This window comes from Leptosomus discolor, chromosome 2 (genome assembly GCF_034619465.1).
Source record: "Leptosomus discolor isolate bLepDis1 chromosome 2, bLepDis1.hap2, whole genome shotgun sequence".
Classification (NCBI taxonomy): Eukaryota; Metazoa; Chordata; class Aves; order Leptosomiformes; family Leptosomidae; genus Leptosomus; species Leptosomus discolor.
In genome coordinates, this window is record NC_141392.1 from 3,056,729 (window position 1) to 3,077,548 (window position 20,820).

A 20,820-nucleotide genomic window follows, 5' to 3' on the forward strand; every position below is an offset into this window, starting at 1 on the left:
GGGGGGGGGGGGGGGCAGGGAGGAGGGTGATGAACAGCACGTGGATGCTGAGGGTTGTTTTGACGCCATATAGCCTGTCTTTCACACTCTTCTGCCAAGTCATAAAATGGTTTGGGTTGGAAGGGACCTTCAAGACCATCCAGTTCCAACTCCCTGCCATGAGCAGGGACACCTCCCACCAGACCAGGTTGCTCCCAGCCCCATCCAGCCTGGCCTTGAGCACTGCCAGGGAGGGGGCAGCCACAGCTTCTCTGGGCAACCTGTGCCAGTGCCTCACCACCCTCACAGTGAGGAATTTCTTCCCAATACCTCATCTCAATCTCCCCTCTTTCAGTTTGAAACTGTTACCCCTCGTCCTATCACCACACTCCCTGATCCAGAGTCCCTCCCCACCTCTCCTGTAGCCCCTTTCAGCACTGGGAGGCCGCTGTAAGGTCTCCTCAGAGCCTTCTCTTCTCCAGGCTGAACACCCCCAACTCTCCCAACCTGTTCTCACAGGGGAGGTGCTCCAGCCTCCTGAGCATCTTCAGGGCCTCCTCTGGACCTACTCCAGCAGGTCCATGTCTGTCTTGTGCTGGTGCCCCCAGAGCTGAACCCAGCCCTGCAGGTGGGTCTCACCAGAGCAGAGCAGAGGGGCAGAATCCCCTCCCTCGACTTGCTGGCCTCGCTGCTTTTGACACAGCCCAGGATGAGATTGGCTTTCTGGGCTGTGAGCGCACGTTGCTTGGTTATACTCGGTTTTTCATCCCCCAGCACCGCCAAGTCCTTCTCCCCAGGGCTGCTCTCCATCCACTCATCCCCCAGCCTGTATCTGTGCTTGGGATTGCCCCGACCCAGGTTTGGAGCCTTGCACTTGTCCTTGTTGAGCTCCATGGGGTTCACCTGGGCCCACCTCTCCAGCCTGTCCAGGTCCCTCTGGATGGCCTCCTGTCCCTCCAGCGTGTCGACCACACCACACAGCTCGGTGTCACCAACAAACTTGCTGAGGGTGCGCTCGATGCCACTGTCTGTGTTGCTGACAAAGATGTTAAACAGCACCAGTCCCAGTACCAATCCTTGAGGAATGCTGCCTGTTGCTGGTCTCCACTTGGACATTGAGTTGTTGACCATGACTCTTTGAGTGCAGCCATGCAGCCAAAATCTTATCCACTCAGTGGTCCATCCATCAAACCCATGTTTCTCCAGTTTAGAGACAGGGGTGTCCTGTGGGAGAGTGTCATGTGCCACTGCTGTGCACATACCTGCTACCTCTATCCACAGGATTGGTGTGTTTACTTGGAAGCCTGAAGTTAATTCCAGGAGCTTGGCTTGTCTGCTGGCGGGTGATGGTCAAAATTGCTTGATGTTCTGAATTGCAACTCTAGTAAATCCCTGATAATGTTAATGAATTATCATTTTTTACCTTTTGTTTCTTTTTTTCAAAATGCTTTGGAAGTGATTGAACTGCAGAGCACTTGTAATACTGCAGTTTAATTTTTTTTAATGATCAATGATTTTGTGAAATGTGAAACATTTAGGTGTTTCACATGATAATTGAATGAATTAAGCACTCAATTAAATTAACATCATAACAATTATTTCATTAGTTTTGTTAAATGTCTGAATGAAACATTTTACATAATGATTGTAATCACAGAGTATATTTACCAGATGTACTTGAAGGAGAGCGGACAAAAGCATTTATCACAGACAACCACTGTCAGCTGCCAGAACACTTTCTTCTGTGCCAAAAAATGCAACCTGTACTTTTTGAATCGATGTTCAATTTTGATCATTAAAATATCACATTAAAAATTCATATAAATATCTTTAATTTGTTTTATTAGTTTTATTATTTGAGGTTTAAAAATGTATTGAGTGTGATTAGCGCTTTTTTTTTTTTTGCAAGAAGCCTTTTAGTAAGATGCCATGGCATTTTGAAGATTGGTTCATGTGATGTAGGGAAAAATTTAATTTTAAGAGCTATCAATAGAATAAAAATACAGTTGGTAAGAATAGAAAGTAAACTTTTTTCCAAAACTCTGCTCTAAGGTATCAATGACACATGGAATACCAAACTTGATAAAGACTATACGAATGATTCACAGTGTTTCAAGATATTACAATACTTCTGAGAGAATGACATCACTGTTTATAAAGGTAGATATCTAAGTAGTATATCTGTTATAGAAATTATGTGATTTTTTTCAGGGAAAAACCCTTATTTTGTTTAAATCAGTAGGACATTTGTTAAAAAATGGTAATAGATAAAGTGTTACTTGCATGGGAAAGGAAGGGAGGTCTGTTGATCAGGAGAGGATTGAACTTGGATTAGGGACTTGTCTTCTGGAAGGAACTTTGTTGTTATTCTTGGTTCAGTGAAATTAATTATTTTTTTCCTTATCTTCTTGATTAATCTGCTCGGTTGTTTCCTAAACCACTGAATCCACAAAGATTCTTTTATTATCAGCCTTGAAGACCTAATTAAGCAGATGGCCATCAGTCTGACTAGGCTATTCCTCCAAAAGGTATGAAGGACAAAAAGTTCCTGCTGTCAGAAGCAAGTCATACTTGGAAAGTTAATTGAATCTCAGGTCATAAACTTTGGCACCTTAAACAGAAAATTAAGACCAGCTAGGTAATTATACCCACGTCTTTTGCCAAATCCAGGTATTCACTGCAGGAAAGGATGGTTTGTGTGATGGTTTTGGATCAAATAAATCCTTCATAACTACAACACACATCTCCAGTAAGCACACAGGGGAAATTCATAGCAGACCCTCACTACACCCCCGGCTTTAGTGTAAAGTTTTGTTACAATTCAATAGGAACTAGGATATGAAGAACTATGTGCTGCTTTGGGGCTACATTTATCCATGGCTGGGGCCCTTTTCCATACATCAGATGTTGGGTATGGATTATGCAGCAATGTTTGCGTTGCCTGTTATGGAATGATTTTTTTATATGTTTGTGTATCGACACTTGCTGGTGTCTATTATTTAACAGTCCAAGGGATTGGGCTTTTCGCTACAGAGGCCAGTAACAAACTGGTTACATGAAGCTGTGCTAAGAAATAGAAAGGAAAAAGCTCTGTTTTGATGCAATGGCTTAAGGACCCCTTTGCTGTTTGCTTTCATTTAAAGATCTTTGGAGGTTACTCTGGAGGTCCTATCTACAACTTCACCAGTTGTATTACAGTGTGAGGCTGCCTTTGGTGTGACAGTTTTCAGTCTTACTCAGTTAGGGATTCTTAGGACCTGGTTACAGTATTCTTATGTGTTAGGAGAACGGTTTTGAATTGTTCACGTTATTTAATAGATGGAAAAGATTATCTACCTGTAGCTGTTCTCTGAGATTTGTTTTCTATATCTGCATTCACACCTGAACTCCTCTCTCTTTGTCATTACAAAGTTTGGATTTTTGTGGTTGAGAAGCAGAATAATATTTTCTCCTTTTCATAACCATGGGAGACCAAGGTAAAGATATACTGTTGGGGTATAAAATTCTTTAATTGCAGTTTTTAAATCAGGTTGCACACTCTAAAAAGTAAGTGAAGAATAGTTAAATAACTTTGTTCTTGAGTTATGATTGGTGGCATTCTGTGTTTATGCGTATATATTGCTGCACTTACAGCACTTACAAATATTTCCTGGGGCTTAAATACACTTCTCAGAGTGTTTTAAGACTTTTGATAGGGTGTTTGTCATGTATGTTACATATATTATTTAGCCACTGTTACTCTCACAGATGAATTTTCCCCAAACTCTGATAGTACTAATAGATACATATGGCAATTTTGTTAGATTTTGTGAAATGGGCAAATTACCTTATAAGCTTGAGACCTACTTGTTTTCGTTTGTCTGCACTAGGTTACAAATCAAATGGTCACAACATGTAAAGCATATATTACAGATGGTGGCTTGTCTCATGTCTGGGAGCAGGACACATCAGCAGTCATGGGAAAAATTAAGGTTTGTATTTTGATATTTTATTATTTACCTGTCAAACCTATTGATTAGCTATTGGTATGCACAAGGAAGTCCATATCAGTATGTATCAAGTACTTCACACCTCCTTGCTGTTTTATTTCATGATGCTTTGAGTGTTTTCCCTTTCCTTAGCCCACTGGCACTTGTTGAAATTACAATGGCCTCATCTTTGTCAGGGTGGTTTGTCACTGACCTTGGAATGGTGATCTTTGCCATATACGTGACCAAGGAATTTTACTGTCCTGCATAATACATGTTCTTCCATCTTGAGGGTATCTGATATGGTACCATCTTCCTCTACCATGCGGAACCTGGTATTTGAATAGACCCCCACTTCGTTACAATAGCTCCTTCCAATACCAGATTTCCTTGGCACGCCATGAAAGTGCAGCGCTAGGGAAGTCTTCTCTTCTTCAGCTCATGGTGACAATAATATTAAGAGCAACTTAAGCACATGCAATGTGCCATGGCAAAATACGTCCAGCTATGGGGTTACTGGTTGCAAATACTGACTTCATTTCCAGCCTCTTCTTTATTAGACTTCAGGTACTGACTTCCTATCTTACCCTATCTTACAAGGCATAGGATTTCATAGTCCTTTAAAAATTGGGTCCAGAGGTACAACAGAAAGTGTATGTCTCCTGACCTGACAGGATGATATGGTTCTAATAATTCATCTGTTTCATTGAGGTCATCTGGTGACTGTTCTAGAGTCGATGAGCCCTCGTTATTCTATAAGAGAAATATAAACCCAGTTTCTAACTATGGTAATCGGTCTTCATTCTAGTGTTTGTGTATTTGTGAAGATAGGAACGTTCCTTTCAACAAGGACCTTTTTAATTTCCTGTAACTCCTAGCCAATTGTTATATATACACCTATATATTCAAACAGTCTGGTGACTGCCAGTGTATTGTGATAAAATCTACTTTCTGTTTTCCAAGAACTGACAGAAGATTTTGTATTCCAATGATTAAAGACTTTACATTTCTCACCGGTCATTATTTTTACATCCGATAAGGTCTTAGTATTTTAAGTAAATAATCGACTGAGATTGGTTATACAAATTAATGCATGTCAACAAGCCTGAGTTAAAGTGAGATTGAAAAACAATTTCCTTTAAGTCTCCTGGGAGTTCCAAACGGACTACCTAGTTATGCCAAATTCTGTCCTTATCCGGAGGACAGTCCGACCATTTTTAATTAAGCTAATGGCTTTTGTTAATATTCAATTGTCTCCTTTAGAGCAGGAGTCATCACCCACTCTTCGCTGCATCTGAGCCGCTCTAACAAGAACTAAAACTTTCCTGTTCTTATTTTTGGTGATTTATTTCGCAGTGTTTAGACTTTCACTGTACTGTTGGATTTCCATATGTTGCAGATATTTGCTACACATATTGAAAGAAAAGCACTGTATGAAGGTCATTACTGCCTATTGACTGAAACTAGATTTGGTGATAATTAACCACTTTGGAATGATAGTATGAGTTCTCCAGTCTCTCACCCATAAGAATAGCATAATGAGTATGGTATTTATTCATTCACTTTTTAGAACTGCGTGCTTCTACTGAAAGAATATCAGAAATGCTTTCGTGAAACAAAGCAAGAGATTTTGGAAACTCTAGGAGAGAAGACATTTGAAGTATCAGAAATGTACATTTTTGGAAAATCTGAAGCTTTTTGTAGGAGATTAGAAAAAGTGAGTACACTGTGTGCTGTTGTTACCTGTAGAGGAGAAGGGCTTCTCCAAAGAATGGTTTACAAGGTGGAAACTTGTCAACATACATGCTCTTAATTAATCACCCTGTGAAGATGTTTGTAACTGATTATTGAGAGAAATTAGGCACTTCCCCAGATGAAGTCATCCCAATACTTTAGACAACTACCTCACAATATCTTTCTGAATTTGTGAGTTTATCTCTGTTAGTGTATAGAGAAAAAATATAATTGATTTAGACTTAGATCAAAAGGTTTAAAATTATGTGAAAAATAACACACCTTTGCTTTTCTGAATGGTGTCCTAAGGCATTAAGAACTCCTGTTACTGCCAAATGCAGTTCTTCAGGTGATTCTGCTGCTTGCTGTGCTCTTAACATTCAGCTCGCTAACCCAACGCCAGAATTTTAAACTAACATTCATAGACATTGTGTGGAAAAGTTAATAGGTGCAGAATAAGGTCAGGCAAGGGATAAGGGGATAATGGAGCAGTCACCACAGGGTAGGAATACTATGAGTCTTTGATGTTTTTCCTTATTTTGCAGTATATATAGTAATCTGTATGGTTGTGTTTTATTCTGTGAAATCTCTTTGTGTCATCAGGATGCATAAGTCATGTTTTAACACTTTTCCCATGTTACTTCATTGAATCTAACAGTCGAATATAAAAAGAATCCCTTTACCGTCAAAAAAATGAAGATGATTTTACTTTGTCTTGGGTTGTGGTGAGAACTCCTCATGTTGAAAACTGAATTAACCACGTTCTGTTGAAGATACTTGACTTAGAAGCTCAGAAGCAACACATTAATGCAGTAGTTAGAAAATGGGCTATTCGTTATTTTATTTTCCTCAGGTTTTAGTTTGTAGAGGTAGTAACAATTTATGGGCATGAATGTAATGTTTATATTTCAGATTACCGAGCTGATAACTGTAGTACAAACTTTTCGTACACTGAGTCTGTCTACCATTGAAGGGATAGGTATTATAGCAGGAAAGTTCAAAAATATCTACCAAAGTGTTCAAAAGAAACAATATGACATCCTTGATCGACGAAAACCAGAATTTGATGTGGATTTTGTGAACTTCATGGCAAAAGTTGAAGATTTAGAGGTATGTAATATTGCTACCTGTAACTTCTTGGGGAGGAATCTTGTCATTACTTACTCAGTATCTCCCTGAATGTCAGTGAGGCTTCAGACTGCAAATAGGCTACAGTGTTCTTTTTCCACTGAGCATAGAGTTTGTGTTCGTCTGGAGGGAGGCTTTTCCCATTCTTTCTCTTCCTTCCAAAGGAAGCTGTAAAATATACAGTCATCATTGAAGATCCGTCACTCTGCGGTCAAAAAGACAAAAATTATGAGAGCTGAGAGAATAAGCTACATGGAGGTTTTGGGCAGAACAAAGCTACAACTGTTTTCAATGTGTGATTTGATTCTTTCCTAGAATTGTCTGGCATCTTAAGAAATTGCTTGGCTGACACTAGCTATTTATTGGCTATATCAGGCATAGACCAGTGAAGGCTGTTATTTTGTGCTTTAAGTAGTAACGATTTCAAATGCTACTATGTTAGGAAATATCAAAATACTATTATATCAGCAGAAAAACTGTACTAAATTATATATTCTTTAGATACAGATACAAACACTTATGCGTACCCGTTTTGAGAGAATTTTGTCTTCGCAACATGCCCTTCAGTTACTTCAAAGGTATTGGCAACTATGTTTTAAAATATTTCCAAGTAACTTCAAGCTACTGATTAGCACAATTTAAATAACACAGTTTTAGAACAAAAAGCCTTATCAAGAATTTCTCATTATTGGTGTGCTGAACCACGTAATCAGGATAAAAGGTGTATTTTAGCTGTCTTATCAGAATTGATATATTCTCCTGTTTCTTAATTTTGTTAGTTCATTTCATATATACAAGAGGATACTGAAAGAAAACCCTAAAAACCCACAATAGCAACAACAAAAAAATCCGACCAGGGCAGAACTTGTCAATTTGCTTAAACTTACTAAAAGCAAAAAATTTCCCAGATCCAGAAGTGTTCCTGTATTTGTGCTTCTTTCATTTTATGTAATGTTCATGTACCAGCCCCACCCCCCCCCAAAAAAAAATTATTTGCATTTTAGAAATATTTTGGATACTCATTTTTAATACAGGTTTCAAAATCTGAGAATGCCATGCCTTCAAGAAGAAATTGTACATACAGTTGGTTGTATTCTTCAGCATTATGTATCAGAACTTGAAGCTACTAAAAAGGTATTTCATTTCTTTGCAATAAATTTTAAACATCATCTTAAAATAAAAGCCAGTATTTTAATATAATTCATTTTTATTTATTCTGTCTGTTTCACAAACTGACTGTAAATGGTCAATTTATCATACTTCTATTTTCCTGTTACAGAACTTGAGTGTGTAGCAAATGTTATACATGTTCTTGCAGGCAAACGTGTCGTCCCAATTTTACTTTTTAAACCAAAATCTCTTCTGTTATCTCTTCATCAATTAGAAAAAAAAAGTGTGTTCTTTACTGGCTGTGTGCATCACAGTATTAAGAAAGAAACCAGAGTCGATTCATCTGATCTATTTTGCATGTTTTAAATAATTCCTGATGTTTTAAATAATTTCCTTGAAATGACTGGTTTTCTTCAATGAGTATAAAAGGAATTTGGAAAACCAGACTGATGTGAACAGTTTTGGAGAGATGTTTACACTTTGTCAGATGAAGGACACGTGTTTACATGAGGAGCCAAGTATCTGTAAACTCTGTACTTACTAGAAAATGATTCCTCCAAGCAGTGACTTAACTGTAGCCTGGCATAGCTGCTCTGAACCGCTCTTTACAGTGTCCTTTGCCTAACTACTCACTGTATATAGCACTTCCTGAACCTCTAATTACTGGCTTAATTTGATTAATGTATTGTCAGCAGCACTGCCTGCTTAAGAAATCACTGACCCCAGCCAAAAAAATAGGTATGTTTTTCGAGGGGGTTTCATCCAAGTCAATTCCTCTCTTAAGCTTCACCACGAAGCTACTTTAATTTCTTTTGTTGGGACTGTGCAGGAGACAATATCGGGGTTAGAAGACTTGTCAGTAAGTGAAGAGTGGTGTTTGCTTAAGCAGTATGGCTATTTGTGTTGTCACAGCATGAGCTTGCATGCCTAAAGTAGGGTGGGTACAAATATTCCTCTTCCTTCTGTTGATAAATGTTGCCAATATACTGGCTAGTTTTAACTGTTTATTAGATATTACTGGATTGCTTCTCATCTTTGAGCAAGTTATTTCTAACAAACAGTTGCTCCCACAGGAATACTGCTTCTAAAGTCCTTGAATAATTTGTCAATACAAATTTGGTATGTGATAATTTTAGGCCAAATTTTTCTTGCCTAGAATGCAGCCATTCAGTGAGCAACCCCTTCCCGCCCGCCCCCCCCCCCCCCCCCCTTTTTTTTTTTTTTCCTCCTCATCTTGGGCACAGATAAAACCCAGGAGTCTCTACTTACATATTGATGAGCAGTTAGTAGAAAAGAGCGTATCGTAGAATCGCTGATTATCCTGTGTTGGAAGAGACCCACAAGAATCAAGTCCAACTCCTGCAATGTTAGCTATCAGTCAGGTGTATGTGTCTCAAGAACAGCGTTGACATTTCTGTTCCAGTAAAACCTCTCCGTTAACAGTACAGCTTAGGCCTGTTGTTAAGGCAGTTCCCAAGCAAAAGAGGAAAAGTCCCAGTAAGGGATCTCACAACACTTCCTTACACAGCTTGCTTTCGCAGTAGGTGGCTCCGAAGTTACACAGTGCAGGCTTGGCCCTGAGTACTGGCCACTCAGCTCCTAGGTTTGCAAGGCCTTTTGGCATACTCAGGGCTCTGTTAAAAGTAAGAACAGCTAAGAAACAGCATGACGTAATGAAGATGGCAGACATACCAACAGGGGTATCAATGTGTGCGTCTCAGAAGCACATCTCAGTGGGGGAGCGGTACGTTTTTCTCTCAGTAAACTATTGTGTGACTCCACACAAATTTAATCTGTTTGAGAGGAGGAAGAAATTGTGGTACCGCAGGAAAAACAGTTTAACATTTCAACAGATTTTTTAATCCCTGTGTTTAATGATATTGTTCTTATCGTAGCTTTATGAAATTCAGAAAGATGACCCTCCTCTTCCTCGAAATATGCCACCTGTTACAGGAAAGATACTGTGGGCGAGACAGCTATTCAGAAGGATAAATGAACCAATCAGCTATTTCCATGTAAGTTGATGTGAAGAAAAATGAGGTGTTTCGTGTAACAGTGAACTTTCTTTCTAGTGTTAGAATAGAATAAATAGGCTATTTCAGTTGGAAGGGACCTGCAGCGATAATCTAGTCCAACTGCCTGACTGCTTCAGGGCTGACCAAAACTTGGTGTGTTGTTAAGGTCGTTATCCAAATGCCTCTTAAACACTGATGGGCTTGGGACCTCTCTAGGACCACCTGTCCAGGAAGCCTCTTCCAGTGTTTGAACGTTTTCTCGGTAAATAAATGCTTCCTAATGTCATTTAAAGCTCCCTGGTGCAGCTTTGAACCTGCATGTCCTGTCACTGGGTCCCAGGGAGAAGAGATCAGCACCTCCTTCTTCACTTCCCCTCCTCAGGAAGCTGTAGAGAACAATGAGGTTGCCCCTCAGCCTCCTTTTCTCCAAACTAGAGAAACCCAAAGTCCTTAGCCGCTCCTCATAGGACATTCCTTCCAGCCCTTCGACCAGCTTTGTTGCCCTCTTCTGGATGCATTCAAGGACCTTCACATCCTTCTTAATTTGTGAGGCCCAGAACCGCACACGGTACTCATGGTGAGGCCGCACCAACACTGAATACAGGGGGATAATCAGCTCTCTTGGCGGGCTGGTTATGCTGTGTTTGCCCTCTTGGCTGCCAGCGCATGCGGCTGACTCACGTTGAGCCTGCTGTCGCCCAGCACCCCCAGGTCCCTTTCTGCAGGGCTGCTCTCCAGCCACTGCTTTCCCAATTTATACTTGTGCCTGGTGTCACTCTGTCCTGGGTACAGAATCTGGCACTTTGACTTGTTAAATTTCATCCCAGTAGTCACAGCCCAAAGCTCCAATCTATCTAGGTCCTTCTGCAAGGCCTCTTGTCCCTTCAGAGAGTCAGCAGCACCTCCCAGTTTGGTATCGTCAGCAAACTGGCCGATGGTGCATTCAACTCCTGCATCCAGATTGTTGATAAATACATTGAACAAAGCTGGCCCTAGAACTGAGCCCTGGGGAATGCTGCGGCTGACGGGTCAGCAGCCACATGTAGCCCCGTTCCCTACAGCCCTTTGAGCTCTGCCCTTCAGCCAGTTCTTCACCCAGCGCACTGTAAACCCTCTTATCCCACAGTTGGACAACTTGTCCAGAGGGGTGCTGTGAGGGACAGTATCAAAAGCCTTACGAAACTCTAGGAAAATTGTTTGTTTGACTTACTGCTGAACTAGCACCCCAAGCTGGAAATATGGACCTAATTGTTCATATGTCTGTCTTCATTTTGCCCACAATATTTCACTGTTCCTGCCGGTGGTAGTGGTGGTGGTCTTCTTTTTGTCATGAGCAGACTGGGGCTTGTCCGTAAGACTCCTGTCCTGTGTTTTAAACGAGTACCTACCTCTTCTGTTCCTCCAGCCCCATGGGGTTCTATATGGAGAATCGTGTCTCCTTACCAAGCAGCTGCTAGGAGCAGCTTAAGGCATCAGTGTGGACTGCCTGACATCCCTAAATTGTCTGGTATATATGTTTTGGTACTACTGAAAAAGCAAGTTGATTTTAAGCACCCACACAATAGCTGCAGTACTATAATTGAGAATCTGGTCACCAGTTTCGCTCGACGTGGTCTCTGAACTAGTCTGAGAACAGGGAGATCCATTACTGAACTTCTCATTCTACTTCTTCTGTACCGCTTAACAGTCCAGCTGAAGGTTTGTACCAGTCACAGTAAGCTTTAATGTTTATGGCCCTTAGGAATCTCTTGGTATTGGATTTCCTTCTTTCACTGGGATAGTTAGAATCTTGCTATACTAGGATCTGCTATAGCAATTCTATTTCTTGAAATGTTTGAATGTTTCTCCTACAAAGTATCTAGGGTCTTCTGCCAAGTTAACTTCTATGTCAGAGAGGTTTTCACTTTGCTGCTTCACTCAGATGGGAATAATGATTACCTAAATCTGCTCCAAAGTAAAAAGACATAAATATTATTACTGATCAAAAAAGGAGGTTTCTTTAAAATCAATTTTTAGTTTCTGTTCAATTTTGAGTAGAACTGAGCATCTGTGAGTTATGGGTATTTATAATAAAGTAATTGTACATGTGTTAAATATTTAGCATTTATTACTTACAAGTTCTTATTGATTAATCAGAAATACTTGATACAGTTTTTAAGAACTCTGTAAGTATAATTTATATTAAGTTATAGAATGTGTAGTCGCTGGTCAGATCGAGGAAAACCCAAATAGTATGGTTTTCTTCTGATATGATTTTAATTTGGTTGTACTGTGTTTTAATAGAAAAACTCAAATATCTTGTCAAGTCCAGAAGGTAAAGCAGTTGTCCAATTATACAACAGCATTGCCTATGTACTGGTGGAATTCGAGGTAGTCTATCATAACGCGTGGGTGAAGGAAGTTTCGCAATTACAACATCGTAAGTAATTAAATATGTAATTGGTCTTTTTTTAACTGTTACTGAGCACTAAGTTAACACAAATCAAATCAGGCAATTTTGAAGCCTCGTTTACCCTTAAAATGTGCAAATTAATCATGATCCAATAAGCAGGCCGAATAATACAAATCTCTACCCTTTATTGACCTTGAAACTGGGTTTGGTGCAGAGGATTGCAGCTTTGGTACACTGTTTGACAGGTGACTGGAAACAGTAGTGGAACAAATTGAAGGCACACAGTGGTTCATTTTTGTATTCAAATTCTTTGTGTATACCATTTAATAATTCTTCCTGTTGTCTTTCCACTATAATAGTTTATACAGATGTATTATCCCAGGTCCTCTCAGGACAAGTATTACTTTATGCCTAGAAAAAATGTTTTAGCATCAAGCTTTATCATTTTAAAATTAAATGAGAGTTGAAGTTAAAAAAAAAAAAGAGTAAATTTTTCATGTAACTTGTAGACACTGTGGGCTTCAAAACTAGGATGAGATCTGTAAGAATAAAATCTTGTCATCACACAGTCAACAGAGGGGTTTGTGTTGCTGTTTGGACTTTTACTTTGTTTTGGGCTTTTGCAACATCCCTATATAAGCATTCGTCATCCGGGTTGACAAATTACTGTAAGATACTGAGTATCTCAAAGTATGGTGTTTCCAGGTCCCTAGAAAATTAATTTCATAATTTTCTGACTCAAGCTAAAAAAAAAAAAAAAAAAAAAAGCCACCAATAAACATGGGTCTGGTGCATGTTTATCTTATAAAGAGCAGGGTTATGTATGTCAGGAAGCTAAGATGGGGAAAGTCAGCTGTATGTTTTCTTTAACAGAAAGCGATGGGAATCTATTTCACAAGTAACATATTTATTCACTATGAAGTAACACTATATAAATTATTATGGAACACAGATTTCTAGAGGAAACAATTGTTTGTCTTAGAAATTTACATTAAAATGTCTTTACAGCCTTACAAGCCACAATATCTGTGTGTCATCCTGAAACTGGGAAGTTCCTCGTTAATTTTGATCCCCAAATTCTAGAGATAGTCCGAGAGACCAAATGCGTGATAGAGTTGGGGCTAGAAGTACCAAAGGAAGCGAAAAAGATTGTAAAAATGGAAAATACCCTGAAGTCAAAAAAGTTGCATTTGGAGGTAAACTTAAATTTATCATGATTTAAGAAATCATTTAAGAAAGAAAATCTGATTAACCATAGAAATTTTTCTATGGTTAAGTAAAGATTAAAGCTGGGTATGAAGTAGTTTAAGGTGAAATAGTGGAATGCACAGGTGGGCATGGAGAGTCTAATTTGAAAAACCTCTACTAACTGCTGTGTGAGCTAGTATATACTTAAATATAAGCATATATATTTCTTGTACCCTGTGACATGTTAAATATATTCTGATGATTAAATAAGTAAAGCTGTGCAAAAAGTGCTCGCTCTCTGAAAATCAATAAAGTACAGTTTTACAGAGTTTTTGAGAAGTAAGGATTGGAATTCTTCTGGATTGGAAGATACGGTGAGCCACAAAAACATCAAGAACTTGGCAGGTTACCTGCCAGACAAATCAGATTTCTGAAACCTGTTGTAGTATTTGCTGCTGTTGTGTTTTGATAAGCTTATATCTTGGGGACGAGGTGTGCCATAAAAGTTTTGTGTATGTGTGCAAGGTGTGAGACAAGTATATTTTAAAACTGAGTTTATATGTGACTTTAATTATCTAAAGCATATGATACTCAGTGTTCAGAAGGTATTGCAAGTTACTGTCACCAAAGCTCAAGCTGTCTTTACCTCTAGAGAAAGGTCGTTGTCTGGCTTTGTGCATAGAGAATGTGTTGCACAAAGGCTGCTTTCATTCCTCCTTGTGTAGCATGATATGGATTAATTACGTTCCAGAAATGATGTACATAGGGATGTAATGTCTGTGTAAAGTTCTACACTTGTTTTCAGATAGTCTTGTAATGCGTTCCATGTTTTTTCTGATTATTGGATTGTATAACAGGTTGCTCCAATAAAGAAAGCACTTAAAATATTCTTCTCAATCCTTTCTAATAATTAATAGGGTCTTCTCCAATGTTATGAAGAGTTGTGTCAACAAACACCAGTGATTTTTGTAAATCTAATGGCACCAAAAATGAAAAAGGTTGGTATTGCTAAATGCACTTCAATATGCTTCAGAAGAAGTTAAATAACTTAATAATAGTTTAAAAATATTTATATGGATCTGCATGTTATGAACTTAATGAGTTTTACTAAAACATTTAAGACTAAAAATTGGCTCTTTGCATCCTTCATACAGTGCTCAAATGATGTGTATTACAATAGAATAATCTTAGTGCCTATGAGATGTAAATCCAGTAGAACAAAGAATATGGAGTTTGTGGGTCTATTTATCTACATAAATCTCTGGTTTTGACACGGAAGTAAATTATCACTTGTATCAGTTTTAGAGGTTTTCACAGGAAGTTGTGCTTTTCACTTAGCTGAAATACTAAATATCATAAACCTTGTCTTTGCTTGGAGAGGATTATTAGCCTTGTGAATTGATCCTGTCTCTTCAGTGATGTAGAAAGCTTATATACTACACTAAAGGTACAGTTTTATTGGAGATGCAGGATGTTTATCCTACAAGCCATTTTCTTTTGCCGGACACTTGCAAGTGTATGCATGTAGTTGTTCTGAGTAACTCTTCCCTTTTTAGTTGTAAATAATAACATCAGAAAGTTGCAGAGTTTGCATAAGTTTGTGTAACTACATAGCTGGCGTGTGCTGAAGTGTGAGAGACAAAACACTTGGCCATACTCTTAAGAGTTAAATAACAAGACAAAGAGATGATAGTCTTCATAGTGATGTTACTGTAAACATCATTATATCATAGAGGGAATGATGTACCTCTCTATTTTGGAGGAAACAACTGACAAAAGAGAAGGATTAATATTTCAAAAACAACAAAGATGAAAATGTTATTTGAAAAAGGGAAAGAAGTCTTTGGTGTAGAGGAAGAAGAGAGGAAAGCACAAATCCAAAGATGGAATGAGCAAATCTAATCTATGGCTGCATTGGTGCCGTAATTTGGCAGTGACTCTTGTAGACCCTTACACTGTTTCTAGTTTGGCTATATTGGTGACCAGTAACGGTACCATCCCAGCATTGTAGAGTTGAACATATTCCCTCAAAACATAGCTATTAAGGTGATAGTAGTGGCTGTATTTGCAAATACCTTTGTGGCTGTTTGACCTGAATTCAATGTTTTAGCTGCGATATAGGTATAGCAAAAAGAAGCATTAGGATGAAGAGAGAGGGTGAAGTCCAGGCAGTGACTTGGCAAATGTCGAGACAAAAGAGTAGATATGATAGGTGGCTATTTAAAATTAAACATGAATGGAAGCAGCTTAAAGTTTTTCAACAATTAAGCAAAACTAAATTTCTGTCACTTTAAGCATGATGGGATTGGCAAAATTTAAAATTGTGGTGGCTGTATACTGGGAAATCAGTGAGAAGTTTTGGAATGCTAGGCAAAACTTTCAGGGGAGCTCTGTGAGAGAGTCTGGAAAGCTTGACTTTCATAGCCTGGAGGTAGTATAAGATTTCCTTTTCCTCAGAGTCCTATCTTTAATGGTACAGGATCTGCAAAGAAGGAAGGACTTTGGTGTAGGTCATTCAGTGACAGGAAAATGAGCAGATTTCAGCTACATGCTGATCATCTTGGTGACAAATCCAGAAGAAACAGACTGTGGAGAACCAAGAATTCAGTAAGGGAAATGGTAGGGAAGAGAGAATTTGTAAAAATAGCACTGAGGCTATAAAAAAAAAATTGAAGGGACCAGTGTGATTCAAAAAGGGACGAATGAAAAGTATCGTTAGGTGGATATGAGGTTGTAAAACAAGTGATTATGCAGTTGAGAGTGGTCTAGGTACATGTTAAAGAACAAATTGTGAGATCAATAGTGGACTTGATTTTAATTTTAGGAAGTAGTGGGAACCACTAAAAGGTCTTTGCTGAGTGTGTACCCTTGACAGTTGTGACCAGAGGCTATAGTATGCACTACCCTTGCCTTCCCCGGTATTGCGTAGGTTTCTTTGATAGTTTCCTTGAAAACTTATAACTTTCCTTGCAAAACTTAGACACAATTCTTTCTTTCATTAGTGGCATGAGTGATATGCATAATAATGGCATTTGTTTTAAATTGTTGCTTGGTTTTTTTGTGGTTTTTTTTTTTTTGTTTAATCTATGAAATTGTATTTTTATGCTTAGATGGAAGCTGTGTTGAGGCAAGGACTTACCATGTTGACTTGGTCGTCTGTGACACTGGAAAGTTTCTTTCAAGAAGCTGATCAAGTTCTGTGTATATTTAAATGGTTTTTGAAAAAGGTATTCACTTGATCACTATACAAATGAAATGACAGTTTAGAGAAATTATATTTCTAGTGCACTGCTCTTCACATCAGAAATTGATCTGTACTTATTTTTGTATCACCCGAAATATGTAGGCATTTTGTTTGCTTTTTAAAGTACGTTCTTTTTTTTGAAGAACGATATATTCAATGATTCTGTCCCATTATTACCCTCAAATGTTTTATATTTGCCTCCATTCTTGCAGTAGAATGTATTTCCCCTTCTTGTCCTCAGATTCTGACTGCCGCTTGGATTTTCAGAGTCAACCTCTGCTTCTCTTTGAGTGCTTGCCCCTGAGTGATGTTGCACACAAGATACCTCCATGTAAATGCTGCCTAGGGAAGCTTTAACTCTATTCGGGGCATCCATGCTGTGAAACTTTCTCCTTTTCATGCAGCCCATAAAATAACGAAGGAGAACATGCCTTTTCCTCACAGTTCTCTGCATGCTGACTGAGTCTGTGCTTTTTTCCTCTCCTAGTGTTTGCCACCTGATTTCTGAATTCTTTTGGTTCTGTTAACATGCTTGAGGACCTGTATTGGTTCTTTTTTTTCCTCAAGACTTTACCTTGATAGTCACATCATCCTTCTGGCTTGATGGTTGAGTTTTATGGCTATGATCTCTCCTACCAATATCATAAATTTTGTCTCCTCTGGTAGGTATGCTGGTGGGTATATCCACTACTTTTTCTGTATGGCAGGAAAACAGAATTGTGTTCTGTCGGCCACTGAAACATCAAGTCAAAAAAAAAGAATGGCTATGTAAAAAATTAACACTTCTCTCTCTGCCTGAGTATATCTCAGATAACCATGTCTTTTGTAGATACGCTCTATTTTCCTTAAATATGTAGGTCATGTGTATTTCTGACTTTCTCACCCCTCCCCTATCAATACAAAAAGATGTAAACTCAGACCCTTGATTACTGTGAGTGGGATAATGTAAACAAATAGGGAAAGAGTAAAGTAAACCAGAAGCATGAGCGGTATTGTGAGAAACAAGATGGGATATCACAGATGCAGAGTATTTCAGGTAAAAAAAAAATTAAATTGGCCAGAAGTCAGTTTTATTTGGATCCTGCCATGACAAAGCCACTTCACTATAATTGACTGAATGCTAATAATGCTGTAATTAAGAGTCAAAAAACACAGTGAAAAGTTATGTTGAGTGAAAGAAGGACTGAAGACTAACCCGTCAAGCAAGATACAGCAGGCCCCAACTAGCGTTGCAACTAGGCTCGTGGCCAGTGAGATCATGAACAAGAATCTAATCATCTTATATTAACGTAGCTTGTTTTATTAGTCTGTTTTATTTAATCTAGCAGCAGTGTATCCTGCTGATCTGGGGTCTGATTCACTATCACTGCCTGTCTGCCTAAAACTGCTCTTAAAACAGCAAGGATTCTTAAGAAGTCTAGCATCAATAAGCTCGTGGAGCAAGAGATCTCTTCTATTCCATCAATTCCTAAACCTTCAGGGCAGAAGAAAAACAAGTTTAAAGAAGCTACTCTTAGTCTTGGGACTGTTTTCAGATGAGGTTCTTGGGGCATAGGAGATAATTCTTTCCATTGTCACTCATTTGTCTACCTCAAAGATTGATTAGGTCAAAGAGCTGTCCAAAGAAGCTCATCCAAAACTTACATCATTGCTGCTATGATGCAGAAGTAGTCTTGGCTCATACTGTCTGTGAATTAGTTTCACTTATGCAGTGAATTTAAAAGTATGGTGCTGATAACCAGAAATCTGTGAAGAAGTAGGTGGAAACACCAAAATTGTCTAAAGATTTCACTTTCTCAAGGATTCATGTATCTCGGATTCCCAACATGGAACTAGCAGATACTTAAGAATGAGTTTTTGTTTTTAAAGGACTGCCTGAAATGAAACTGTGCACACTACTGATCTTTGTAGAATTGTGTTATCACACTGTGCAGGATTTAAATACAGTTTTAACAGTTGAGTTCTTGTTTTCTGTGGCAATAGTAACCATAAAATTTCCAGACTTAGATCTCTTCTTTCATTGTTCATATTCCAGATTGTCTGCAACGGAACACCTTAACAAAAGCTACATTTTTTGTAGGGTACTTGTCTCCCTAAATTCCCTCTGTAGATAAGAGAGAAAGAGGATCATTCACAGTAAAAGCAGACCCTATTTAGCCATTATAAAAATTTCTGGAGTTACTACATCTCATGAAGCATTGCTGCGTTTCCTTTTTCCTCTGCTTTTCTCTTCTTGAGGTCTTTTGTGTTGGTGCTTTTACCCCAGGGTTTTGGTTTTTTTTTTTTCTGAGTCACTTCCTTAGAGGATTTTCTACTATGTAAGGTTTTGTGTTCTCACTGAGAAGAGACACAATTTTTGATTTTTCTACAAAACATTATATACATGTTAGAACTCTCTAAAATAGAACACAGTATGCTTTAAAGATAAGTGTATGGTATTAATATGATTTTCTTTTTCAGGTTAATGATTTAAGTGAAGTGCAGATTGATTTAATATTAAAAGAAATATCAAATACTCTTTTAATTGTCTTACCAGTAGATGGTCCTATCAAAGTAGAGGATATGTTGACCTGCAATGAGGTGTGTGCCACTGTACTTCTTTGAACTTGAATTCTTGAGCATGTTGGAAACAACGCCTTAGTAAATTAATAGAAAACTAGAAAAGAATTCTTCTCACTGTAGAAATACAGAATTTTAAAATGTTGCTGTTTCATTGAAATCGTCTTAATCTGAAGAATGGAATATTCAGGGAAACGTTTTGTCTTTCCATGAAGAGGAACAATAATAAGATAATCAGTGATATTGGTTGACTATCAATTGACTGATATTTTTATTTAACAGGCTTATACTAAAGAATGTGCTGAGTTACTGAACCACAAAAGCATGCAGATTGAAAATGCTGTTCAAGAACTAATATCTGTATTTGAAAAGAATTATGAAATTAAAGATTCTAAGAAAACCTCAGGAAAACATGTATTACCAGGTAGATACTATGGATTATCTAAAGAAAAATTCCGCTTTGAAGCTTAATCAGTAATGGAGCTACTTTCCTTACACAGGATTTTTTCCTTCTGGGTTCAGTTTCCTTCAGGTGTAGGGGCATAGTCAGGGTCAATACTCCAGGTAGTTTAGTATGATGCAACCAGAAAAACCTGATGAAAAGATACATCTCTGTATTTTGTTAAATTGTTTATATCGATCATTATTTTGGCCATTTGTAGCTGATATATCCATGTCTGCCTACCTATCTTTAATAACATGCATGGTGTTTGTTAGACTGAGGCTTGTAGGCTGTGAAATAAAACCAATTAGCTGATCCAGGTACTAATAAAATAAAACACAATATTGTTTTACCTGTAAAGAGAGCGTACAGCGTGCTTCAAAACAGAACACAATGTCCAGTTAACAAAAAAAATAAGTTTTTATTTTTTTAAATTTACAGTAAAAGTAATGTTTGGAAATAACGAAGAGGAGAGAGAAAAGGATACGTCTGCAGCTCTTCGTGGTGATAATAGCAAGGGGAATGATGAAGATGAGTTTAAAAAGGTATTTTGTGATAAGAAGGGAATTTTTTCAGACCAATCAGATTAGTATACAGTATCTTGAGTTTTGGTAGCTGGGTATCTCTATTACAGAAAGACAGCACATAGAAAATTTCGAATGTCGTGTAAAGATTACGAAATAGCTTTCCTACAAAGTGATTTTTAAGATGGATTTTAGCTTTCAAAAGTATATTCCATGTTATTCCAGTTATCAAACAAATTCTTTATGTGAGTGGTAAGTGTACAGGTTTGGAGAGAATATGGTGCTTAAGCCATAACACGGGCTTTCTTTCTTGGGTGGGCAGAAGCAAACATCCTTTCTATCCTCCTCTTCCACCTTCACCAAGAAAGATGAACTTTGTACTTTTTCCTTGAAGAATACAATCTCTTCATCTTCAGCAGAGAAAGGAAGTGGGAATAGAGAACTAAGACTCATAAACTTGCCAGCACAAATGCAATCATGTTACAAGGTTGCGTTCTGTTGTTTTGTGCTAGTGATTATTACACGTTACTGTATTTT

The 20,820-nt window shown here is 38.2% G+C and overlaps 1 protein-coding gene across 1 annotated transcript in view; it reads left to right on the plus strand.

Annotated features, from left to right (window-relative positions):
* DNAH8 (dynein axonemal heavy chain 8) overlaps positions 1 to 20,820 on the plus strand; it is a 141,692-nt gene that overhangs the window by 12,545 nt on the left and 108,327 nt on the right. Inside the window, exons 9-22 of the mRNA XM_086460546.1 lie at positions 2,032 to 2,139; positions 3,849 to 3,950; positions 5,518 to 5,664; positions 6,594 to 6,791; positions 7,311 to 7,387; positions 7,844 to 7,943; positions 9,815 to 9,934; positions 12,218 to 12,353; positions 13,335 to 13,522; positions 14,432 to 14,512; positions 16,625 to 16,741; positions 19,219 to 19,338; positions 19,600 to 19,774; positions 20,207 to 20,304. Coding sequence (XP_086316672.1) covers positions 2,032 to 2,139; positions 3,849 to 3,950; positions 5,518 to 5,664; positions 6,594 to 6,791; positions 7,311 to 7,387; positions 7,844 to 7,943; positions 9,815 to 9,934; positions 12,218 to 12,353; positions 13,335 to 13,522; positions 14,432 to 14,512; positions 16,625 to 16,741; positions 19,219 to 19,338; positions 19,600 to 19,774; positions 20,207 to 20,304 — 1,767 coding nt within the window. The remainder of the gene's footprint in view (positions 1 to 2,031; positions 2,140 to 3,848; positions 3,951 to 5,517; positions 5,665 to 6,593; positions 6,792 to 7,310; positions 7,388 to 7,843; positions 7,944 to 9,814; positions 9,935 to 12,217; positions 12,354 to 13,334; positions 13,523 to 14,431; positions 14,513 to 16,624; positions 16,742 to 19,218; positions 19,339 to 19,599; positions 19,775 to 20,206; positions 20,305 to 20,820) is intronic.